Source organism: Babylonia areolata, chromosome 2 (genome assembly GCF_041734735.1).
Source record: "Babylonia areolata isolate BAREFJ2019XMU chromosome 2, ASM4173473v1, whole genome shotgun sequence".
NCBI lineage: Eukaryota > Metazoa > Mollusca > Gastropoda > Neogastropoda > Buccinidae > Babylonia > Babylonia areolata.
This window is the reverse complement of record NC_134877.1, coordinates 3,143,949-3,155,054: the sequence shown is the minus strand read 5'-3', so window position 1 is coordinate 3,155,054 and position 11,106 is coordinate 3,143,949. Positions and strand designations below refer to the sequence as shown.

The 11,106-nt window shown below is 49.5% G+C and overlaps 1 protein-coding gene across 1 annotated transcript; it reads left to right on the top strand.

Moving 5' to 3' along the window:
• The first annotated feature begins 1,298 nt into the window (after positions 1-1,298).
• Positions 1,299-9,495, top strand: LOC143296514 (uncharacterized). Its single transcript, XM_076608504.1, has 2 exons — positions 1,299-1,655; positions 4,314-9,495. Exons 1-2 carry the CDS (start codon positions 1,451-1,453, stop codon positions 6,263-6,265), a joined length of 2,157 nt encoding a protein of 718 aa, XP_076464619.1. The 5' UTR covers positions 1,299-1,450; the 3' UTR covers positions 6,266-9,495.
• Positions 9,496-11,106: the final 1,611 nt, after the last annotated feature.

Here is an 11,106-nt window from a genome sequence, read left to right as displayed (position 1 = left end):
GCGTGTGACCCAGTTTCATTGATGATTCTCCTCCCTCTCGCTGACATGCCCCCCCCCCCCCCCCCCCCCCGCCCCCCGCCCCCCCTCCTTCAGCTCTTTCCTGGCAACAGATTTTCATAGCCACGTGAAATTTGATTCTAATTCAATATGTATGAATACACACACACACACACACACACACACACACACACAGCGTCGCACACTAACCCTCCCGTTCAGCTATGTGTTGGCGGACATTGCACATAAAAAGGTTTGGTGTCGCAACACGTGTGTGTGTGTGTGTGTGTGTGTAGTGTGTGTGCCCAGTGTGAGTGAGTGTGAGTGTGTGCCCAGTGTGAGTGTGTGTGTGTGTGTGTGTGTGTGTGAGAGTGTCTGTATGTGTCTGCCGTGTGTGTGTGTGTGTGTGTGTGTGTGTGTGTGTGTGTGTGTGTGTGTGTGTGTGTGTGTGTGTGTGTGTGCGCGCGCGCTTTTTGCGGAGATGGGGGAGGGGGTTGGGAGGAGAGAGGGTACACAGCCGACGTACGTTGGCATGCGCGAGTAAAGCGTATGGATTTCTCTCTCTCTCTCTCTCTCTCTCTGTGGTGTGCAAGCGGGCGCCGCGTGCTCAGTTTCTGTGCTGTGCCGCGGCGCAGGATCTGCCCAAAACCCCGCCGGACGAGGTTTGTTGCTAAACATAACGCTCGTTCCGGAAAGTTCCTCCCGACTTTTGCCGAGCGTCTACGGCTATCTCCATATAAAGCTACGACAGTTCCGGCCAGAGTCGGAAGTGTCTCTTCCATATATGGTCAGATTATTTCCCTGCAGCGCTTACGTCAATGCTGACCTGGAACGAGGCTTCTGCTCAAAGGTTAGCTGTTGCGGCCTTTGTGTTCCAAATATGGCACTCGCCTAAATGTCCCGGATGAGAGGTAACCCATTACGATGGGCCGTTTGAATATTTCATTACTATGAAGGCAAAGGCGGTTTAAACGATTGATTCTGCGTTGAAAATTGAAACAGTTGGCTGGCATAGGGGTGGGAGATCATAGTGCTCTAAATATTTAGACCAGAAGGACCGCGTTTGTGGATGAATTTGCAAGTTTCTATGAACCAGTTGTGACCTATTTCAACGGGCTCGCATGCCGATCGTAAAGGTCGCGGCGCTAGTAGCCTATGACGTAAATTGACGTCAAAATGGGCCGCCTTCCCATTGGTCGTCGCCATGGCAATTAATGAGGCTTGCCCCTAATATGGGCATGAGACAGTCGGAGCAGTTCATTCACAACTGCCAGTATAAAAGAGCGAGGTTCATTCATAGATTCAGCCCAGTCTAGTGAACACCGTGCGTAAAGAGAGACAGCGTTGTAAGCCATTCTCACGAAACCCAAGTAGCTTAACGTATGGTGAAATCCTCGCCTACGCTCAGCATACATTATCGGCTGATCGGAAGTGTACTGATTTAAAATTCGTGATGATTATGGACGGTCTTGACACTTTGTCACAAGTGGCACTGGCGGATGTCAGCAGCTTTTGTTTCGACACTTCAGCGCTGACCAGCGCCGGCAGACATGCCTCGGAGAGCTTGGAAGAGTGTTTGAATACCCCGGTGACAACATGTTCGGAAACTTCCTTCTTCGGACCCGATACATTGGAGCCACCCCCTATCACCGCTACCGGTAAGTGTTGTGTTTGAATTTCATCCTTCCCCGACTTCGAAATTTGGTGATAGTTTTGGATGTGTTGTGACCGAGTGTGTGTTCGGCCTGACAGGGGGAACTCGCCGCTGTGTAGCAATGCGGCAGAGCCGTGTCAGCTGAGAGTGTATTCTTAGCAACAGCTCTACGTCATCACCATGGCGTCGAACGAGGCGGTCTCGCTGTCCCGTTTAGCTAAAAAAGATATCCTTGAATTTGGACTGTTATCCCTCGTTCTCTTTCAATCGTTTGGGACTTAAGATGTGTTGTTGGAGGTGTTGGACTGATCATGGGCAGGTTGGGCAAACTGGAGGAGAATCGGCGTGGGAACGGAGTGGGAGTGAGAGAGCGAGCTTGGTGCAACGCTGGCGTTTGCCTTCTGCTTGACAGGCAGCCAAAGTCTCCTAATGCATATTCATGACTCGGGCTTTCATGGCGAACGTTGCAGCGGGTTTGCGTGCTTGCTCGCGAGACACACGTAGAGAGAGAGAGAGAGAGAGAGAGAGAGCGTGTCTATTTTTGGCTCTGTTTCTGTTCTGAGACTTTTATCTGTCGATGCAACCTCTCTCTCTCTCTCTCTCTCTCTCTCTGTAGCACCAAATCGAGGGAGTCGGGTTGCAGTATCTCGAGCGGTGCTGTCGTTTGCCTGGCGAGAGAGAGCTTTAGAAGATCGATAGTGTGGGATTGGAGGAGGAGGAGGAGGAGGAGGGAGGGGGGATGTAGGTGGGAGGAGGGTGGTGGTGGTGTTGTGTGTGTGTGTGTGTGGAGGGGGGGAGGGGGTGGCTCAGAGAAGGTGGGCGGAGATGCTGTTTTTAGACTTCAGTGCCGCTTTGGTTCCGCTGAATCTGCAAGTCACCAGCAGCATACACACGACAGACAGAGGCACCAGGCAGCAGCGCGCCTGTCGGAGTCATTGGCATGATGCGTGCGGGGGCAGGTGTGGCGGGGGCGTGCGGGTGGGGTGGGGTGGGGCGGGGCAAGTGGGCAGGCGGTGAAAGAAGCTTTGGGGGTGAGGACAGATGCTCTCTGGAAGCTGGAGCGGGTGACACTCGTCTCGGCATCGCTCCGGAGTTTGTCTGGCACCTTTCATCATCATCATCATCAGCAGCAGCAGCAGCAGCAGCTTGCTTGTCTGTCTGTCTGTCTGCCTGCCTGCCTGCCAAGTCTGCCTGCCTGCCTTTGTCATATCAACCATGATGTTACATGGTGAACTTGTTACATTTGGTTACTATTAACGACTGCTACAAGTTCAGATAGTGACCTGGTTGTTGCTGGATTTTTGGGGGAGGTGCGGAGGTGGGGGGGTTGTTATATAATACAGGGTTCTTCGAGACTTTCAAATGCTGACTCGGTCTTGCCCGTGGACCCAAAGAGAGTAAGAGAGAGGGAGAGGGCTTGTGAAAGAGAGAGAACATCGGACTTTGTTTTCTCAACGTGCCATATGGTATAGTTCTTCATTGACTGCAATACGGTTTGCTTTCCCCCCAACCCAAACTAGCGGGGGCGGGGAATTCTAATCAGACAGGCTTCAGCGTCGTTTACAATCAAATTCACTCTTTTTCAAGAAACTTTGATAATCTATTCTGTTTAAAAAGAACTTTGTTGTTGTTGTTGTTTTTCCTTTTCGGAAATTGGAACATAACATTCATAATGATCTGCTTCTTATGACACTGCTGTTTCGTTCTTTTAGTTTTCCTTTTCAGACATTGGAATGTAGTCCGGGATTCGTGTCTGCTTCCTATTACACAACTGTTACGTTGTCTTGCTCCTCTTCCTAGTCTTCCTCCTCCCCCTCGTCCTAGTCTTCCTCCTCCCCTCTTCCTCCTCCCCCTCTTCCTCAGTCTTCCTCCTCCCTCTTCCTAGTCTTCCTCCTACCCCTCTGCCTAGTCTTCCCTCCCCTCTTCCTAGTCTTCCTCCTCCCTCTTCCTCAGTCTTCCTCCCCCTCTTCCTAGTCTTCCTCCTCCCCCTCTTCCTAGTCTTCCTCCTCCTCCCTCTTCCTAGTCTTCCTCCTCCTCCCTCTTCCTAGTCTTCCTCCTCCCCCTCTTCCTAGTCTTCCTCCTCCCCATCTTCCTAGTCTTCCTCCTCCCCTGATTCTCCCTGTCTGTCTTCATTCATTTCCCAGTCTGTTGCCGAGACGCCTGCTACTTCTTCAGTGTATCCGTGTGTGTGTGTGTGTGTGTGTGTGTGTGTGTGTGTGAGCTCATTTCTCTTGACAAATGCATGACTTACAGTGACTTCATCACACACACACACACACACACACACACACACACACAGCCATTAATCTTGAAATACAATTTTGACTTTTGACATTTCGGACACACATACAAACGAGGAAATCATTGAACTGTGCACACCGGCACACACACACACACACACACACACACACACACACACACACACACACTACAATATAAAACAATACAATACAACACATCCAACTGGACCAATACCACTCAACCAGCCCCCACTACCGCCAACTCAGAGACAGACTGGAACAACATGCCTTGCCGAAAATCTTAATCCTTGATGAGAGTTATAATAATTTGCTTTTTAAGCTATGAGGTACCGGGCTCCTGTTTAACCTGCACACCATCGTAACAGGCCTCCAGTAATAACGGACCTGTGTCTGTGTTGCAGCCAACATCGTCGCCTCCATCAACATCCCTGACAGCAAGGCAGTGGAGGCCATGCTTCCCCATCACCGCGGCAGCGGCTCCTCCCCCTCCTCCTCCTCCTCCTCCAGCAACAGTGGCGGGGGCGGCACGACGCACACCATCACCTACAAGGGGACGCTGGTGACCACCGCCATGACGCCGTCGTCCAGTCACAGCGAGATGCCCGGCCCCAGCCACCAGCCCAACCTCGCCACCCTCCTCTCCCCCCTCAACCCCATCTTCAACGCCCTCATCAACAACCCAGGCACCCTCACCTCCACCGGACAGTTCCTCCACCACCACCAACAACAACAGCAACAGCAACAACAGCAGCAACAACAACAACAGCAGCAGCAGCAGCAGCAGCAGCAACAACAACAGCCCATCCCGTTGCCCGGTGACTTTCAGCAGCAGATGTCCTGTGACTTCACGGTGCCTGTCTGCACCGTCACTGACGCCGTCTCCTCCTCCGCCCCCTTCGTGCCCTCCTCCTCCTCCCCCTCCCCGGTGTCCGCCGTCAACTCCCCGGTGTCCGGAGCGGAGCAGGACACGTACTCCCAGGGTTTCGGCAGCCCGCTGACGTCCTGCTCCCCCACCTCCCCCGACCCGCCCACCCTGGACCTGCAGGACAGCTCTGTCAAGACAGAAGGGGAGGCCACCGGCCTGGGCCCCGTGCCCTATTCCTCCCCGCCCCCTCCCCCTCCCTACTCCCAGTCCTTGCCCATGCCCGTGTCTATAGACCTGGGAGCGGTGGTGGGCAGTCTGAAACAGCCCCCGTCTTACACCACCACCACCCAGCAACAACAACAACCCGCCCAGCAACAACAACAACAGCAACAGCAGCAGCATGAACCCACCAACTTCCTGACCCTGCCCACCACCTGCCCGCTGCCGGAAACCATCCTGCAGATGCAGATCTCCGAGCTGGGCCCCAACAAGCAGACCCTGAACGCCGATCTGAGGTGGACCATCACGCCATCCACCAGCGGCCAGATGGCCCAGCTGCCGGACTTCTCGGCGCTGCAGGTCAACACTCCGCAGTTCCCTATGGGCGGCACCATCAAGACGGAGCCCGGCGTCAACCCGGAGGCCATGGACCAGCAGGACCAGTTCATAATGTCCACCGCCGCCGGCCCCAACCCCATGGACTTCGGGCCCTCCACCTCGGGAACCTCTGGCGGCAAGGCGGGGTCCATGGCCGTGCTGAACCAGCCCTACGCCCAGAGCCCCGCCAGCCTCAAGCTGCTACCGGTGAAGCCCCGGAAGTACCCCAACCGGCCCTCCAAGACGCCGCCCCACGAGCGCCCCTACGCCTGCCCCGTCGACAACTGTGACCGCCGCTTCTCCCGCAGCGACGAGCTGACCCGCCACATCCGCATCCACACGGGCCAGAAGCCCTTCCACTGCAAGGTGTGCGGGCGGTCCTTCTCCCGCAGTGACCACCTCACCACCCACGTCCGGACCCACACGGGCGAGAAGCCCTTCTCCTGCGACATCTGCGGCCGCAAGTTCGCCCGCTCGGACGAGAAGAAGCGCCACGCCAAGGTGCACAACAAGCCGCGGGTGAAGAAAGACTCTTCCAAACTTCTCACCTCCCCCTCCTCCTCCTCCTCCTCCGCCACACCCGCCCCCAAGGCACCATCCTCCTCCTCTTCTTCCACCCTGCCCCTCCCCGCCTCCTCTTCCACCTCCACCACCACCAGCACCACCCCCACACACACGCTGACCCCCAGCGCCGTGGTGATGTCGCCGCCCATCTTGCCGGACACTTCTGAGATCTCGCCGTCAGCGCACTCGGCGGCGGGGACCCTCCCTCTGGTGGTGGACTCCTCGGGGCTATGCTCCGTGTCGGGGCTGGAGAGTGTAGGGGTGGGGGTCACCTGCACCTCCGTCGTCACCCCCACTCTGCCGCTGGTCGTCACCACCTCCTTATGATGCTGATCATGATGATGATGATGATGATGACATTGTGTTGTGGATTTTCAGGGGTAGGGGTAGTTTGAGGACAGGGGAGGGGATGGAGGGGTCTTTGATTTTTTCTCTCTCTCTCTTTTTTTTTTTTTTCAACTGTGGCTGAGATCCACATTTCAACATGTTGCCTCATCTCCAACAGACTGAACGGTCGTTCCTTCTGTTCCACCTCCCCTCCCCCCCCCCTCCTCCTCCCTCCTCTATCCATTGTGCAACGGCTCCTCACACCCACCACCCCCCCACCCTCTCCTCTCCCCTATTGATCCCCCCCACCCCACCCCCCCACCCCACCCCATCCCCCAACCTTGTCAGAGTCTTGCGTCTGCTAACTGAACTGATTGATGGCCTGACAACTTTTTTGAGTTGGTGGGGGGGGGGGGGGGGGGGGGGGGGACACAAACAAGATGGTTCCCGGTGCTATATATTGCTGATTCTTCTCGGTCATCTGACGTTGTGACTTTTTCGTCTTTGTTCCTATCTGTACTATGCCCCTGTAAAGAAAGACAAAAAAATTCATGGACAGCACTTAATTCAATGATTTGTAATATTATTATTATTTTTTTTTTTTTTAAAGACAGAAAAAAAAAGAGAAAGTACAGCTGCACTTCAAAAAAACAAGTCGTAGTTTTTTGTTGTTTTTGTTTTGTTGTTGTTGTTTTTTTGTTTTTTTCTCAAGTCCTTTGAATGTACTGTGTAATGGCAAGTGTTTGACAATTAATGTATTCAATGGCATCTCTCTCTCTCTCTCTCTCTCTCTCTCTCTCTCTCTGTCTCTCTCTCTCTGTCTGTCTGTCTCTGTCTCGCTGCGGATGTTTTTGTACAAAAAGCCAGAAAATCATTTCCTTTTTGTTGTTCAATGTGAAAGATACGTTCCATAATTTAATCAACCAGTTTTTGTTGTTTCCTTCGCGCATGTAATTATCAGCCCTTGCCCCACAAGATGGACGATGTTTGAACCTGAAAAGCTACATACTTGTTGGCGGTTGAGAGGTCGAACCCGAGCTTGTAATCCCCTTGTATTATTATTATTATTATTATTATTATTATTATTATAAATATGTATGTAAATAATTTGTAAATCATTTCAATTTCAGATATCATTTTTTTCTCTCCAAATTTCGAGTTCGTTCCATTTCTGAATGGGTCGTAGCAGACTGGTGCTGCATTTTATCCTTCATTATCAATATATTTCTGTCTTTCTTTCCTTCTTTCTTTCTTTTATCCGCCTAAATATGTTAGGAACCAGCTGGCCCTGGTATGGAAGTGGGTATTATATACCCGCCCCTCGAGAAGTGAAGGAACGTATCAAGTTATGATACCAGGATTATATATACCTAGTGCCCCCCCACACACACTGCACTGACCGCATTGGAAGATGAAGAATGGTTGACCTCACGCGAGAAAGTAACAAATCATCTTGTTGGTGCTCATGGTAGGGCTCTTTAGGATGCTTTGCTCTCTCTGTGACCACTCCCTCCCCCACGCCCCCACCCCCTCTCACTCTTTAATTCACATCTTGTATTCATGTACAATACAATAGCTTGTCGGTCAGTCTATTGGACTCAGAAGGCTTTATTCTTTTCTTCCCCCCGTTTCCACGAGTCAGAACAACCATGTGCCATGTTGTGAGTCATCTCATCATTATTGTCTTTTTCTTGTTTTCTCTTCCTTCCTTCCTTAGTTCTTTCTTTCTTGTTAGATATTGTCTGTGCTTTGTCGTGGATTGCTTGTTGTCATGCAACCTCTCTCTCTCTCTCTCTCTCTCTCTCTCTCTCTCTCTCTTGTCTTTTATCCACACTCCCAAACAATACCGCAGACAGAAAACGACTAGATGGCTTGAAAAAGCCATACGAGGTCGAAACTGAATAATCACAGATACGTGTATTCCCAACAGGCAGCAAAAGTAGACGATTGTTACTACGCAGATCTTGAAGTATGTTTGGCTGTATTTATTTGACTTTTTTTTGGGTTTTTTGGTTATGTTGTTATTTCTTTTAAGCATGTACATGATTATGATTTGATGTTTTTAACTGTGCACATAATTGAGTACACAGTATGGCCATCGTCTTTATAGCATTCACTGAAACCTTTTTTTTTTTTTTTTTTTTTTAATGTCGAGTGTCCAACAACCGCCCCTCACAAAGAAAAGTGGGGGAAAAGCTTCATTGAGTGAAGTCTCCCTTTGGATCAGAAACGTTGTGTAAAAAAAAAACACAAAAAAAAACAACAACACCCAAAACCGTTGTTTCGAGTAACAAGAATTCCATTACATCCTCCCTCGCCCCCCCCCCCCCCCCCCCCATCCCCCCGCCCCGCCAAAAAGAAATACAGTCCATTGTCATATCTATGAATAATATATTTTTTGAAGCTCATGTCGGAACCTAAGTGTTCTCACCCCCTTTCCTTTTCTCCAACCATCTTTTCACTGTAACACGACTGTTTTTAAATGTGCTTTCAAATCAAAACTTGGGACAGTGAAAACGAACAAATGCGGATATTGCAGAATGAGAAATGAGAGCAGTGGGACTCTTACTATATAAAAATTATAATAATTTATGTATATACATACATGGACTAAGCGAAAGTGAGAATGAGAATTTGCTTGGTATATTATGACCGGCATAATCTTACCAAAAAAAAAAAAAGGTTCCAGCTGTTTATTTAAATCATGCTCTCTGTCTCTCTCTCTTGTTATCTGTCTCTTAACAAGAAAACGGATTGTGATACTAATATATCATTGGTGATTTCTTTGTTTTTTTTCTGTTTGTTTTGTTGTTTTCATCTTGACTACAGTCGATTTCCGAGTGATGATGATGGTGTTTGGTGTTTATTCATGTGATTTTGCTGAGTCAAGAAAGAAGAAGAAGAAGAAGAAAAAAAAAACAACTGGATATATTTTGGCACTTCTTTTTTTTTTCTTTCTTTCTTTTTTTTCCCCCGAGATTGAAAACTTCACTATTTTCACACTGTTGCCACTTTTATCTGTCTTACGGGCGGGAGGTGAGGGTGGGGGGGGGTGGAGGGGGGAGGGGGGGGGGGGGGGCTTATTGCTGGTTGAGTATGAATGTTGTTGTTGTTGTGTGTGTGTGTGTGTGTGTGTGTGTGTGTGTGTGTGTATGTGTGGCGTTTTGCCTAATGATGATGAAAAAGAAGTCTGGTCCAATAAAATGGAAAAAAAAAACACACAAAAAAAACAACAAAACCATTCATACTGGTGTGAGTTTCATTGTTGTGCATCCTATTGCTTATCTTTGCCTGTGTCTCTGATTTTCTTTGTCTCTGTCTCTCATTTCCACTCTGTCTCTCTGCCTCTTTCCCTCACTCTGATTCTTGACATACACACACACACACACACACACGCACGCACGCACGCACATTTCTATACATCCTTACACCCATCCATTCATCTATCCACACACACACACACACACACACACACACACATACAAACGTTTACACATTATGCATATATATCTACGTACGTACTGTATGAGCATGTTAGCAGTTCTTCAACATACACATACACACACACACACATACACACAAACACACACACACACAAACACACACACACGCTCACACCGTCTAATAACACATAGTGAACAGACGTTAAACTGAAGATAACACACACACACACACACACACGCACGCACGCACGCACGCACACACACACACACACACACACACACACACACACACACACACACACAAAGACACACGCGCGCCGCGTAATAAACAAAATAACAAACAATAACAACCGACAAAAATAATTACAAACAATGGAACGCAAAAGAAAAACAGGGATCAAGGGTTCTTGATTAACATCTCCGTGACCTCCGTGACTGGGGTCAAGGTGAGTTGGTGTGACCCCTCAGTGACCTTCAACTGCGGTCAAGGGGAGGGATATGGCGACACCCCTGTGTTACCTTCAACTGAGGTCATTAAAACTTTGTGATCGCCCTTATCGGTCTTTAACTGGGTCAAGCGGACGTTAATAGAACCTTATGTGACCTTCCAGTGGGGGTAAAGGGGATTTGTTAAACCTCTCAAAGACCTTAACATTAAGAGCACGCGGAAAAACTCCCCTGTGACCTTCACCTCGGGTCCGATCGATTTGGTGACCTATGACCTTCAGCTGGGGTCAAGGGGGGTTGTTGTAACTCCTCATCGAACTTCAGATGGGGTCAAGGGGACATGATCGCCCCTCTTTGATCTTCACCTGGAGTCAAGGAGACGTGCTGAAACATTACATTTACATTCAAATGAATCAAGAGAAATTAGAACCGTCTGTGACCTTCAAAATTCAAATGGGGTTAAAGGGAAATGGATAACTCCCCAATGAACTTTAAGTCAACGGGACGTGATAAACACCTTCGTTGACCTTCAACTGGGGTCGAGGAGTTTAGCAGAACGTTCTTTGGACTTGAAATTTCAGATGGTGTAAAAGGAAATGGTCAACCCCTCAGTGGCCTTTTGGTCAAGAGCACGTGGTGAAACTCTTCTGTGGCCTCCATCTTGTGTCAAGGGAGCTGGATAAACCCATCTGTGACCTTCAGCTGGGGTCAATGTGACTTGGAGAACAACCATCGTGACCTTCACCTCGTGACAAGGAGACTTGGTGAATCTTTTTATTAATCTCCCAGTGGGGTCAAGGAAACTTGATTGGAATCTTCTGTGACCTTTACAGTGGGGTCGGTTAAAACAAACAAAAAAACAAACAAAACAAACAAACAAACAAAAAACAAAATAAAAACCCACCACCACCACCACCAACAACAACAACAACAAAAAAAAAAAAGATAACC

Bases quoted from the DNA above. Each gene is read 5' to 3' on its own strand.
- LOC143296514 (XM_076608504.1), top strand. From the start codon at position 1,451: ATGATTATGGACGGTCTTGACACTTTGTCACAAGTGGCACTGGCGGAT. The intron at 1,656-4,313 runs GTAAGTGTTGTG...TCTGTGTTGCAG, and splicing joins ACCCCCTATCACCGCTACCG to CCAACATCGTCGCCTCCATC.